Here is a 15,285-nt window from a genome sequence, read left to right on the forward strand (position 1 = left end):
TACTGAGAAATTAAAACCTTACTGAATTTTCAATTACATTAATATATAAAATGTGGGTTTGCATACACCCCCCTTAAGAGAAAAAGGACTAGTTAATGAAATGAATATTCGAAGTTTATCTACTTCCTCAAAACATGAGACATTAACTTCCTACATTAAGGAATACAAACATACACACTTTACCCCCAAACATCTAGGGAACTTCCTCTTTTCACTGTCAGGTCCTGCCCTGCACTACTTTTTATCTGAATTATCAGCGCATGCTTCAGAGGAAGCAGGAAAAAACACAAGACAGTGAAACCAGGGAATGAGGGGGAAAAACAATCACATCTCTCAGAGGAAAATGTAGCAGCCTTTTGATTTTTTGCAAAACCAACAAATGAAAATAGAGGTAAACAGAAAAATATTTCCATTTCTGTTTTCCTGCAGAATGTGGAGTCTATTTTTGTATGAAAGTGTATGACAGTTCCTGAAATTTAACGATACTAAAAACAGAAATAGGGAAGTGTATACATACGTCCAAAAGAATGCAGTATCTTATAAAATGTTTTGCCTTCTCAGTTAAGTTAAAATTGAAAGACATTTAATGTGATTTAAGGCAAAGCACTGGGAAAACTGCAATCTTGGTTAAAAGTATACTGTAATTCAAACATTGCTTAAAAATTAGTTACACTGGTAATTTTAAGAGCAGAAGCCTGTCAAAAGCTGTTTAAAACCTGTACAACACTTAGTATTATACACAACCTGGTGGTATCAATGAGATACCACTTCACTGAAATTTTCCACAACTTTTTCCAGCATCATCGTTTATTTTAAGCAAAAAGCTTCCCTGTTCCAGTAATTTTTTAGTGACAATGTATATGTAATAAAAAGCATTACTATTGTACAAACAAATAAGCAACATCCCATAAAAATATTTTAGCATTTGCTTTTTCAAATTTCCTATTAAAACTGACAGCTAGTACCAACTAAATAGCTCAGTCTCAACTGCCTTACCTGAGGTATGTACCATATATGAAGAACAGTGACATCATGAATCCATTCAAAAGAAAAATCACAGCAACGTAAAAGGAAGCAGGGTCTCCCAACCCTAACAAACAAACAGTTAACAAGTTGTCAAATACAGAAGAAAGATCATATTGCTTATAAACCATCATACAATCTCTATAATACAGCACAGGGTGTACTACCTTAATACATCTACATAAAAAGACAAAAAATGTCACCAAGATTATTGCAGACGTTCAATTGGAAAACTACACTTCTGAAAAAAAAAGAGAAGGGGCAGAAACAGCATTAGGGCATCAGCAACATAACAAGCCAAGAGGGAAGCACTAACTGCAAAGAAAAAACCCTGCAATGTATAGAAGGCATAAGCATCACTGAGAACATTCTCTACAGACTCCAATTTGACTTCATAGAGCTTTTGAGAACAGGTTTGTATTCTCTATACTCTCAATTCCCATCTCTTGCAGGAGTAAATCCATCTTTAAACATATCACACACAATGCTCTTTGCTTTCTTTGTTTCATTAGAAGCCAAGAGATTTTCCAATAATGTGTTTCAATTTATTCATTCACAAACACTTCTGTGTTCACACTTCCACTGTCATTTTCTTTCCCATTATTTCTTTAAACCCTCCTGGCTCTAATAATTTCAGCAGTACAGCATAAAAAGCCTTATTCATTATAGAGAAGGTAGCAAAACTTCATCATTTAATATGCAGAAATTATTCACCATTGCTGAAAATACCACCAGACAGTTCTCTACAGTAAGATGATGATATGCTCATCAAACATGGTAGTCTCAATAGCTGGGGTTTTTGTTGGTTTGGTTTGGTTTTGTTTTTACAAAAAACAGGAATGAAGAGTTATACATTTGTCCATGTTTACTGCTTTTGACAAAATTAGAGAAAGTGAATCATTCAGACTCTGAAGAAAGTTCTTATAGCCTTTGTGCAAAGGAAAAATACTAACTTGTCACCACACAAAGACATTTTAAATGATAAAATTAAACAACTTCACAAGCTACCGCCCATCATTCAGCTTTAACCAACTGTAGAACACCTCAAAAACGTTGCTTGCCAAGGTACTTTTATTGTATAATATTTACTTAAAAAGCCAATACTTTAAATGTGGAAAAAATAGCAAAAAAGTGGCTCTGTCCAATCTTTGGTATCAAAATCAAGGTGTAAGACTGAAATTCTCATGCTGAGTAGTAGGTCACAGAGGAAGAGGACTCTTCCCAGAGGAATCATTACACAAGATTTCCCCAAAAGGGAGCCTTGTGGTTACCTTTTTCCCCTTCCTCCTCACTCCACAAGTTGTACTTAGGGGAGGAAATACAATGGGTGAGTTTTTGAAATGTAAGAACTTGGATGTATTGGCGATTCTACAGAACCTACAAAAATTTAATACATGTACAGTGGCTTCCAACTACATTTAGGACATTTTATTCTTTCTAGCAGTCCAACATTATGAAGGCTCAGACTACAACTGTGAACTTTTGAATTGCCATACAGAAATTCAACCTAGGTAGGTGGAGCTATCTAAAAAGTAAAGCCCACATTCTCCCATGTTGTTCTTAAAAGTATCTTTTTTTCATGCTTCTCATTTATGCTGTGAATCTGCCAAAAACACAGGCTTAGCCAAATGAAAGCAAGTCACTGATAAAGACACAGGAATATTTATTACTTACGTAAAGCCACAACTATATGCTTCCATGAAGAAACTAGAATAAAACACAACTCACCCTCACAGCTTTCAACAGGACTAAGTCCTTTTCCTCTGTTTACAGTCCAACATGTCTTTGTTGGTACACCAAAGAAATCCATAATGGCAGTATATATGCGGTACCAGCTGGCAAGGACCACCTAGATGGAAAACAGGATTTGAAACTTTCGAAAAGGAACTTTGAGATTAACTCAATGCCCAAGGTAACCTCTCATGACAACTGGTGCTCATCCAGGATTTCTTTAAACACAGAATTTATCTCAAGTACTTAGCATTTTTGACCATAGTTTCCTAAAGGCATCCAACATAAACCAAGTGCTCGTTAATAGACTAAAATTATGCCTGCTTTAGAACAGAAATAATTTCACGCACCAAACTGCAACATCTGAAAAAATTAAATATTTTGGTATTGTGTGGAAGATTCCCCATTTAACTATTTTTGTTTATGAGATATTAAAATCCCAGATTTTGTTGTCAGAGGACAGTTAGCTGAATTAAATCCACTAAAACCAATCAATGTTTTTCCACCTGGCAAGAATATTAATGGACCAAATCTTCAAGGTTTTTACTCAGATAAACTTTGATAGGTTAAATTTGAGCATGGATTAGAAAAGGTTTCCAGATGCAATGCAAGAAAGCATTTCCATTTTCCACACAAAGGTCATTACATTCTTAAAACAACAAACAAATTAAATTTCAACACCTGACACAGAAAACATCAGTATTTTACACACAGAAAAATGATGACTCATCTCACAGCAAAATCGCTAGTTAACATTAACAAGCTATTCTGTCAGGATATAACCATCTTTACAGAGTTATAAATGAGTAATATGGTCATTCCAGTCGAGCTGCTTTGGAAGTTATAACCCAGGGGTTCCCAGACTGAAAATGTTTCACCACTGCAGTATTAGCTGTCTTAGCCCTGTGTCACCTGAAACATGTACAAGAAGGATGATTCCCTCTTTTCTTTACACAATTTTTCTTTATACAATTAATAAAACTCTTTATGTTACTTCTACCTTCAAGAAGCGCAAGAAGGAAACACAGGGAATTACACCTTGATCTCCAAGAACATCATGGAGTAAATCCTCCTGGAAACCACTCCCAAAGACACTAAGGACAAAAAGTGACTGGAAGCAGTCAGCATGGATTTACAAAGAGTAAAGATGACCGAGACAGACTCTTCAGTTGACAAGAGATGATGAGCTCAAATTGAAATACAGGAAATTCCACTTACACATAGGAAAAAACTTTTACTTTGAGGGTGGTCAAACACAGGAACAGGTTGCCCTTAAGTGCAGATATTCAAAATGAACCTGAGCAACCTGTTCTACTTCACCCTGCTTCAAGAAGAGTGTTGAGACTAGATGATCTTAAGACATCCCTTCCAAACTCAACTGTTCTGCCATTTTATAATTCATTAATTTTTAATACCAGGGCTTCAATCATCATGGCTCGCTTAATCTGTGGCCTTTACTCTCTCACAATGTAAATCTGATCTAGTCAAAATACAGCTACACCTTTCTAGACCAAGACTCCCTACTTCAATATTCTGTCCTGCAAAGTACACTACCCTGAATTCCTAGAGGCTTTCTGAACTTCTGTGCATGTGTACAGACATGAATCCGACACTTGCCCCATCCCCAGATAGGCAACAAATTTCTATTTGGGGAACCAAATACAAATATTTCCTCTTTTCACCTGAAGGTGGTTTGTACACTGCCAACAGAATGCATACGGCAGCTCAGAGGCATCTGTCTAGTATATTTACATCACCAGCCCTGAAGCTGACATTCCCCAAAGCATATAAAATATTCTTCCTGAAGCAATGTAGCACAAAAAAAAAAAAAAATTATTGGTTTATCAACTTAACCTTTTTATGTTACAAGTGCTTGTGGCTGCTGCAGATGCTACCACACACGAATGTTCCCTAAAAAGGTACCAGGTTAGGTACTTCATGCAAAACACAGAAGCTTTTTTTGCCATAAGTGACCTTACATGAAACAGTTAACACAGGCATAAAAGTGGAAGCTAATCAGTAGTACAAAATTGCTAGGTCAATTAGACCACAATGGCATTTTTGGAATTTCTACTGTCTCATATCAGCTGAGGCAGTAAATGCAAATCTTGGAAAACAAAAGACTAGCTCTCAGACCCAGGAGATCTCTGTGGGCTGGACCAGTCCTTTGCTGTAAAAGAGTATGTAGAAAAGTCAATCCCTTTTACTAGTTGCCTTTGAGTAAGAATTGTAAGGCCAACTACGCAACATTCATCATTCCAACTCAAATTTTCATCATCACTACCACACACAGAATTATCAACTGTTCTGTAATGATGAACAGCCAGAGAGTAAACTTAACATCATCTGTCTACATCTCTCTATCATTTTGCATCAGGGATCACAGATGAAAACACTACAACTACTGGAACAACCTAACTATGCAGCAAATGTCTGGAAAATCCAGACTTTATTGGGACTTTAACATTGTGCAACTACAAAGACTGATGTTTTCCTTTTGACAGATTTTTTTTTTTTACTGCTTATATTTATAATTTACACCGATGATGTAATGATTGCCATGGATTCTAACAATTTTTTCCTTCTTTTCAAGTTTTCATGGCTAGTACCAGGTGTACGTCCAGATGAATTGTTCTACTTATCTGAAGGGGCTTAACATCCTGTTTAGTAGCTGGATTTTAAGGCTATTTTTGATGCAATTAATTTTGAAATCCATTAAACAAGCAAAAATTTTTATTATAATTCAGCCTTAATGCTGTTGGGCTGAGAGAGCTGGAAAGATCCTAAAATATCAAACAGGAAATGAAACACTTTTGGAAAACACGACTGGATACTGAGTATCAGAAGGGAAAAATTTCACTGCCAACAAATAAATCCACAAGCATCTTTCCATCACCCAGCCCCCATAATCCCATAATCACAGGTAAAATTAGATAAATTTGGAGAACATACTTCAAACGTCAAGTTGTACCTATTGACAGTTTTATAGATGTAGTTATGTGGAAACAAGAGTACTCAAGAAATACACTTTAAAAAAAACAACAACTATTTACAGGAAGGCTAGACATCAAGCAGTAAATGACTGAAAGGAGCAGAGGAGACCAGTTGTCTGCTTTGCATACCCACACAGGCACAGAAAAGATGAATTGATTCATACCTTATCACCAACTTCTACGAGTCAACATTCTACAAGAAAACTCTGAATGAACAGACAAGCCTACACATTTTGCACAGTAATCTACCTAAGCCACTATACCTGATTGCTCTTGTTTTTATTTCATCTTCCAATTCACTTAGCCATCTTTCCTGGTGATACTGATGAATCTCTAAGAGCAAGTTCATTTGACCAGTTACCTTTGAGTTTTGCAAGTCAGACTACAGCTGAAGTCAATAAAACTTTCTCAGCTAAAGAAAATAACTTTACAGTATTCAAATAAGGCACATGTTCCTAATGTTGCGTTTCTAGAACTGAACTGCAATCCTTTTGTAGTTAAAACAAAACCACCAAAAACCAGGCCAAACAAACATAAAACCAGTGAGAGGGTAACAAAAAGCACTCATGTACAGCATTTAGTTCTTCCAGAGCAAGGAATTGAGAAGCAAATGAAACCACTATATAGAAGTTGTAAAAACACATGCATGCCAAGAACCCTCACACATATAGTTCCTGAAAGCAGCTCTGCTCTGACAGAGCAGGGGAATGAGTATAAATGCTCGTACCCAACAGTTACAGCCATTATTAGTCCTTGATTCTCTGAAAAAAAACAAAACAAAAACAAAAACCAGCTGTTTCTGACACATGAAGTTACAGAAATGTACACTACCCAAAGAAGTTTTCCCTTTGCAAAATGTTTGAGACACACTGGCAAAACCATAACAGAGAGAAAAACAAACATTACTTAAAGACATGTTCTTTTCAGTGACAAAAAAAAGCAGACTAAGAACAAATATAATCTAACTAGGTAACAAGCCTAACATCAAGTATGTACAAATCAACAGCAGCCAGTCATCAACAGAGGGATTTCTTCTGCAACATGTAAGTAAATGACTACCATTCATGGATTGTATGGCCACAGTGAACTGTGATGATTCGTCAGTTCACAGCCCTACACAAACTGCAAGTCAAAACCACCTCGCAGTAGCTGTACCACTGCAGACATTACTGTCACATACTACTGATACTTCATGTGTTTCCTGAAGTACACAATATCAACAACTTACTTGCTGGGAGTGGAAAGAACAAAAGATGGCAAAAGTACAGAATCGGACTGAAACTTCAGGGAACGAAAACAGGAAGATCTAGAAAGCATTCACATCTGATTGGACATACTTGACATCTGAGCATTATCACAATTTACAAAGTACCTTTCTCATTTTTAATCTGGAACTTAAATATAGTATTTAAGCAATTAGTCACTGTATCTTTACAACCATGTTTTCCAGAGTAACATTTCTCACAAATTTGTAGTTAAATCTAAAGAAACCAAAGATGTAGCAGAAGGGATTATTTTTAAAACATAGCTCACCTCTGGGTAAAGATTGAACCTTTGTAAGGTGTTAATCACTAAAGGATATTCCGTTAGTCTGTCATTCATAACTGCCCATACTCCATTCCAAAACGATGGTGCCTCAATAATGATCTTGAAGTAGGAATAATAAAGACCCTACAGGAGAGCAGAATCATTATTTATGATTAAAGAGGTCACTTCTGCTTCATCAACTGCCATATACGAGCTTCATTTTCAAATCAAATTTTGTAGTATAACAAACAGGACAAAATGATTCAGAATGACCATCCAGTTTTTCAAATCTCTTCTCTTACCGCCACTGAAACAAGCCGTGTGGGTTTCCTTCCACCTTGTTTCACAGCACATCTGAAAATCTCTCCTTTGGGCTGGTAACTATGCAGCAGCATAGTGTTTCACAATTCTCAAAATAAAAGCAACCAAAAGGTGTATATGTATGCAAACAATTATTAATTTAAAAAATAATTAAAAAAAAAAAGCTGCGTAACAAGATGATAATTGAAAGTATGCTACAACGTACTTCTAGGTTTGCATTTTTGGTCCCATAGAATCATATTTTCAAATTATATTTTAAGTGAACTGTGAAAAGATATATTAATAGGGATCAGCTGTAAGACACACAAATGCTCTGCATGTAAAAGTGTAATGCGTGTTAGTTGCAAGAGATCATTACATTTACTTCTCCAGAAGGTATTAAGAAATTTTGGAAAGCCCATGATCAAAGATTACAAACAGAAGTCTTCCAACCACTGAATTTTTATTGAAACATAATCTAACCATTTCCGTGCGAAAAGCCATTTCTCTTTCTAGCGTTGATAGATGAGAAAAATGACGGTCATTTTCAAAAAGAGTTGTTATGTGATACCTGTTAAAAAATAATAATTAAAACAGAATAAAGAGTTTTAGAACCAGTACTAAGTCGTACACGCCAAGGAACAGCTAGCAAAACATTCGATGAAGACACAAAATTTATTTACAAACTGCTATTTTAACTTATATTATAACAACATTCTCCTCTATTCAGATTATTTTAAATGGAAAAATATGGATCCATAGAGTACTTAGTAATTCTATTATGGAATTAATTATAATACTCGACTACATTTTAACTTAAGTGCAGACACTTAAGGATCGAAAGTTTAATGCTACTAAAACTATCAGGTCTACATACTCAGAAAGGAAATTAAAATACCTGACAAATGAAAATAATCACAAACTAAAAACTGGTGAAAATAATGGTGGCACATACAAGTAGTGTATGTTTTTTCCACAAAAGTCTTCCCTGAGTTGTATTTTAATCCTGTTATCTACCATTTTATATAGATGTGCTTACCATCAGAAATGTATCTAAATAAAGGTGCAACTATAGGGGGGAAAAAAAGCCAGGAAAAATGCAAATCATTTTGGAGGCAAAACTTGCCATTTTCAAGAGGAGCTTCATCTCCAGAAAGGATGGAAAAAGAAACAGAGCAGCGCACATGACTCTACACTTGAACAGGAATTTGCAAAAAACAAACTACTAAAAATCAATAGTTCTTTTTGAGCTAGGAAACAAAAACAGAGTGGTAGAATCTGTTACTTTTTCTCTCTGCAAAACCAGCTGGTGAAAATAACTTTAGAAGCTATTCTATTTCAAGTCTATACAACAAAAAAGAAGGGTGAGGATTAGGATGGAACCTGAAGCACAAGGATTATGTTGACAAAAAGTAGTTGAAAGGCCATTCTTCTGTACACAAAGAAAATATTGGCCAGACTTCTCTGAACGTAAAACAGCAATTAAAGCAGAATCTCAATAAGCAGAACACAGGAGAAAGTTGAAAGGATTTACCTGGACTTTCAAAACACACTGAGGGTAAAAAGGTCTGTTAGTGGTAATGCACCTGAATTTGTATGGCTAAGCAACAATTTTCCACCTGGAAAACAGGCTTCACTCTTCGCTGAAGAGCCTTAAGAAACCTTTCATGTCAGCTTCACAAGAACAGAACTATTAATCTTAAGAGACAACAATTTCATTTTGAGAGGAAAGATCTAAACATAAATTATCCCAATAGCTTGTCCAAATGTAAGTCCAAATGATATTTTTATTATTTTAAAATGTCATATTACTCTCAAGCAATAAATTTATCCTTACCAATGTAGGACTCCTGCAAAAGCAGCTGTAAAGGAAACAAAAGGTGTCAAAGTTATTCAAATATGCAAAACTTTGAAAGTGAAATCATGTTCTTTAAAATAATTACAGTACTACTTCAGAGATGCACCGAAGGTACTCAGCCTTCAGAGGAACAGAAGAACAGGAACATCTGAATTAACTTTTGTGGCCAACTCTTTGAAAATCTGAAATTACACTGATCACATTCAGCAATACGCAATGTTCCCATCTATACCCTGCATCACTCAAGTTGATCCGTCACAATCTAATGCCATTTGAGCTATCAATAACTGAATTATAAGCATTTTTTTTAATAAGCATAAACATTTTTAAGTTACCTACTGTGACTGTTCACTCAACTCCTGCTCAGATTTTCGCTAACACACAGCTCACGCTAAGGCTTGATGTATGCTGAAGCAGCACTGTTAGATCAAAGTAAGGGCAACACATAGGAAGGACCCAGTGGCCAGAAAGGGCTAAAGGTCATTATGAAGTCATTATCAAGTGCAGCTTGCTGTCTCCTGCAGCCATAACCCCTATATATTGATTGTCTGGCAGTTTCTTCACAATCTGCTAACTCATGGAAATGGTATAGGCCAAACTTCCAAGCTGGAAGGTTGCTATGGTTTTGACCCTGGCTAGCAGTAAAACACCACAACAACCACTCACTCACTCTCCCCCCTCCCAGGGATGGCGTAGACAATTAAAGGGGTAAAGGGAAAAGAGACTCGTGGGTTGAGATAAGAAAAAATTAATAACTAAACTACAATAATATTGAAAATAAAAATGATAACAATAATAGCAATACATACAAATACACAAATGAGTGATACACAGTGATAGTGCTCGCCACCTGATGACCAAGGCTCAGCCCGTTCCTGGCTAATGATCCCACAGCAGGAAGAGTCTCAAAACCACAATCCCAGAAAAGAGATAAAAGCTCAAATGTGCAAGAGACCGAAAGAACCTTGAGAGATGGATGACCCAGAAAGACAGACGACCCTCAGTGAGCCAACTTCTGGGCAGACCCTCATTTATATACTAGGCATGATGGGAATGATATAGAATATACCATTGGCCAATTTGGGATCCTAGGCTAGGAATTGGGGCTGTGCTCCCTCCCAGCTTCTCCTGCACCTGCAGACACTGGCACAGCAGAGTTGAAAAGTCCTTGACTGTCCTGGCAGCAGCTATTAAGTATCGGTATGTGATCAGCCTTCTTCTCAGCACAAATCCAAAACATATCCTCTCACTAGCTATTATGAAAGAAGTTAACTCTGTCCCAGCTTAAACCAGGACAAAGGTGTAAATACATCAGCTTACCCAAAAAGTTTTTGAAGCTGACCCAGCAGCAGCTGGACTGATGAGTCTTCCCCCCGTGTGATACAGGGAGCACCTGTACTACGATGGAAGGATGAGCACTCCCACCATTGGCTAGGCAACTATTTTGCTCATAGGTGCACAAGTTAGGAGTTGCGAGTTAGAGAACTTGTGAGTTAGAAACCTCATGACTTAAGTGATAAATTAGTGAATTCCTATGTTAGACAAGCCTGTTTGAAGTGGACTGAGCCCTTGTTTGTCATGTTTGTTTGTTTTTTTTCCTAATGAGCTCATAAAAATAAAGTTTAATTTACTGAGTACATTTTCCTGTAAATTTGAGAGATCCAAATGGACCGTGACAACCAACACAAATCTAATTGAGGCTATAACTGCTGAAAAAGGTAGACTCTGCATGTAATAATGTTCCATTTTTCCATTTGGAGACTATCCGCACTGTTGTCACATAGGTACAGAACAACAGAGGTAATGGGAGGGGCAAAGGGAAAATACAAATTATTATAAAAGTGGTGGGTAAACAGTCTAGGTCTCCAACTTGTTGAGCATGACAAGATCCACAAAGAGCAGAAGCCACTCCATGTTGCTTGGGGAGCATTCACAACATATCCAGAGCTCATCACGGAAGCAAACCCCAGCATGAGGGATAAAGAGTTGACATTTAGAGGGACTCCTTCTAGACTGAAGGTGTCTTGGTTGCTCTCTAAGCAGACAAGGGCTCTCTGCCATTGAAAGGTTAGGTAGACAGGTTGCCTTGAATCCCAGAAAACGTTTATGGTTAATGAAAAGCCCTTTTCTTCACATAGGCTCTATGGAATAGAGAGAAAGAGGGGTGCTGAGCACCGTGTCCCTCTCCAGGGTGCTGATCTGCACACCCCTCCTGCAGCTGACAGCCCCCCAGGCACAGTCCTTGCCTCTGTGGAGACATGGAACGGGCCAAGTTGCTTGCACATAGGTAAAACATACATCAAATGCTTGCACAGTGATGTAGAACATAGTCAGAGAGGTAGTGAATGCACATGTGTTCAGATTGCATGTTACACGTGCATGGTGGTCTGATTCTGGAAAGCAGCAGGGACAACAGAAAGGAAAACACCTTTGCAAAACCACTAAATTAATGAGAGGAGTGGACTGAATGTGCGCTTCACACCCTAGTATATATTCCCAAACCACATGTTCCTCCAACACAGAGCCTGGAACTGCTGCTGCTGGGAACACTTGTTATCATTGCCACCACAATGCTGCTGCTGGCAGTACTTGTTATCATTGTCACCACAGGTCATAACACAACAAACTACATTTATGAACCTCCATTTTAATATTAAAGTTTTGTATACAAAGATGTGTAAGTGAAACTGGGTAAGCCAGGAATAAAAGAAAAAAAAGAATTACCTAAGGGGGAAGAAAATTCTTAACTACCTGCCCACACAATTTGACATTTACCTCAAGTTACACACTTCATATAGTAGCTGAGGTTGTACAATGCCATGCTGAAACTTCCTTAAGAGTTTTTCAGCTCCACTTCAGCCACTAAAGTAGTTTTCTCAAAGAGAAGCCTGGATTTCAGTCAGAAGATGAATACCACAAGCTTTCATTTTAAATTTTACATCTTTACATACACTTTCTAGAAAAAAAATTCATTGAAGGATTGCTCAGTACAGTTCCCATTAAGTGGAATTTATTGTCTTAGGAAAGTTTCATGAGGTACAGACTTCTTTTTTTTTTTTTTTATACTGAGGACATACACATTAGTTCTAATGGAGAGCTTCAAATTCCTTTTCCAGAAAAGCAGATATGGATAAAATATGGAACTCCAGGTAAGCACATTAGCTGTATCAGCAACACAACAAACCATATTCAGCAAACAAATATGTTTTGCAGTAATCCTATGGAAAGAAACAGAGCAGTCCATGCCTTTCTTAATTATTTCTTACCGAGTCTCACATTTGCACAAGGCATTACTTCATTTGTCACCAACACTTCTAAGATTCCTGTTAAGACTAGATGTTGAAATACATTTACATAGCCACACACCCCAACTATTAAAAAAATATCAATTTTAAGTAGATTACATGTTAGGTAAGAAAATACAGTAAAGTCAAAATAAATGCACATTAGCTACCAGTACTGTTCATGATCTCCAATTCATCTGGTTCCAAATAAGCCAAACATGCAGTATTTTATTTTTGCAAATAAATTATCTATTAATACGGAAATTACATTTCAGATGCAAATATACCACTTATTTCGTAGAGAAAACAATATATTTAAATCTGATTCTTCCCATCAGTAAATGTTTTATTTAAAGTCAATGCATCACAGTTATTTTGGAGAATTTCATATACATTTTTATAAAACTTCACAATATCAGTCCATTATAAGCATAAAATGAAGACTTTTTATAATCACACAGCAATTCATTACTCACATTTCAAGAAACAATGCGCTTAATTCATAGACTTCCACTATGAGCCCAAATCGACATTTCTCAACAGACTGCACCCAGACTTACATTAAGCTATTTTCTGATGGAAAACATGCACCTCAGCTCTCTTAAATTAACCATCCTTTGATCCCATTCATGTCCTTACTGGGGAGGGAATGAAGGAGAGGACAGAAAAGGAATACTAGAGCCCTAATGCTACAAAGACATATACAGCTACTATGCACTTGAACTTGCAGATGCCATTTTCTCACGCAACCTAAGAATCCCTAAAAGCAAAACATATGATCAGATTTTTGCAGACTACAGCTACTATGTAAAATCTGATTCTTCAGATTTCCTATTTTTGCCTGTGTTCTGTTCCAAGAGAAGCAGTATGAATGGCATATAAAAAGCATTCTAATTCTGGATAATTAAATACTGGAGAATAAAGCCATAATATACAGAGTTCATTTACCAAGACAAAAACAAATGCTGAGATACTGTAATGCAACAGGATGTGAAACATACTAGAAACTGATTAATACTTTGTAAGTATCCCGAAAGTGACTAGGTAGGAAATACAGCAGAACTGGGAACAATGAGGAATGTGCAAGCATTGACTACTTCTGCTGCTTAGTCAAGGTGTTTCGTTGTGAGATTCTGTGCAACTTAGAAAGGATGTCTTCAAGAATAAGGCCTCAATTCAATGGTCATTTAAAAACTCCCCAATATAACAGGGCAAAGTGTTGTGTAAGAATGTCCTTGAAAATCTGACAACTGTAAACTGGACATAATTCTTAAGAGAAAAAAATCCACATCCTGTAACAAAACTAGCTCCAACTGTGGGAGCCTCTGTTTTTAAAATCCTTGAAGCTTAAGCAAAACAAGGACAAAAATTCAAACCAATTTAACGTCTTTGTGTCATTTAAGTGACTACTAGGCTAGGAAATGCTGAGTAAACAGAGGTAAGCAAAGCAATTCAGGAACAGTTTATACATCAATTAGTTTGTAAGCTAAGGGTTGTTTCCCTGCTACTACTTTGCAATGTAATTCATCAAACTGAAGAAACTCCCTTTGGCAACAAGGACTACTGGTGGTGTGATTAATAGTACCAGCATCTTTGGAATACCCTGACAGTCTTTTAATACAACATGTTTAAGAGGATATCTAATTGTGCATCTGACAAATATGCTATTATTTAACATCCGTTAACTTTAGGAATGCATTTCTTATTCAATTTTACAATAATTTAGGTGCTTTTTCCAAGACACTGGCCATTAGCCATTTTATTATTTACTTCAACATATTCCCAAAGATAATACCATCTGAATTTACATCCCTCCACACTTGTATGTTCTTTCATCTGTAATAAGCCAGGTTTATAACATTACTTAGTAAGAGTTGCTTTTTCTTTTTTTTTGTTTTCCTTAGAAATTAATGACTGGACAGGAGAGATCCATAAATATCTGGACAATTATTTTCCTACAAAAGTTCTGATACCACATCAACTGCTACAGTAACAGCTTTACAAAAGTTACCAGGCAGGAAGTTATTTCCTGTTATACCTTTTCAATGTAAGGTATGCTTTTTTGTTTTTCCAAGTTTTATTTCCAAATATATGTTGATATAGTTTACAATTTCAGAGAAAGAAAGGTAAAAAGAACAGGATTTTCACCCGATATATTCCTTCTACTTACCCAAAAGGAATGTGAGCCATATCTTGCTATCAGCTTTCACAATGAAGGCCTTTCTGTCATCAACAAACACTGCCAAAAGAAAACAAATTACCTTAAGCATCAATTAAGAACAGCCTCTGTAAATCTGTTCGCACTTTGTATTAGTTTTCTTTAAAAATCTTGACTAGACTTCAAAAAGGCTGAAAGAAATTTCATACACTAAGTTAGTAACTACACATAAAAGCTTTGAACACCACAGATAGGCTATTAAGGTGACTACACAAGTAATCAGGCTTATAACTGCTGAAATAACCTTCACAAAGTAACTTGTCAGATGAGGATTTCTACGTAGATATGCAATTGACAAATTTTCTCAAACAGAAAGTCAGCCGTTTAAAGAACAAGCAACCCTCCATCCTT

The 15,285-nt window shown here is 36.5% G+C and overlaps 1 protein-coding gene across 1 annotated transcript; it reads right to left on the reverse strand.

The window, feature by feature from the left end:
• Positions 1-996: 996 nt before the first annotated feature.
• On the reverse strand, positions 997-14,955 carry LOC104466609 (probable C-mannosyltransferase DPY19L1; the record flags this gene model as incomplete). The annotated part of the gene is made up of 6 exons (XM_010080104.1): positions 997-1,090; positions 2,752-2,872; positions 7,281-7,418; positions 8,058-8,145; positions 9,412-9,436; positions 14,887-14,955. Coding segments are annotated over 6 exons (535 nt in total), but the record flags the coding sequence as incomplete, so codon positions are not given.
• Positions 14,956-15,285: the final 330 nt, after the last annotated feature.

Source organism: Pterocles gutturalis, unplaced genomic scaffold, assembly GCF_000699245.1.
Source record: "Pterocles gutturalis isolate BGI_N339 unplaced genomic scaffold, ASM69924v1 scaffold284, whole genome shotgun sequence".
In the NCBI taxonomy this organism is placed as follows: Eukaryota; Metazoa; Chordata; class Aves; order Pterocliformes; family Pteroclidae; genus Pterocles; species Pterocles gutturalis.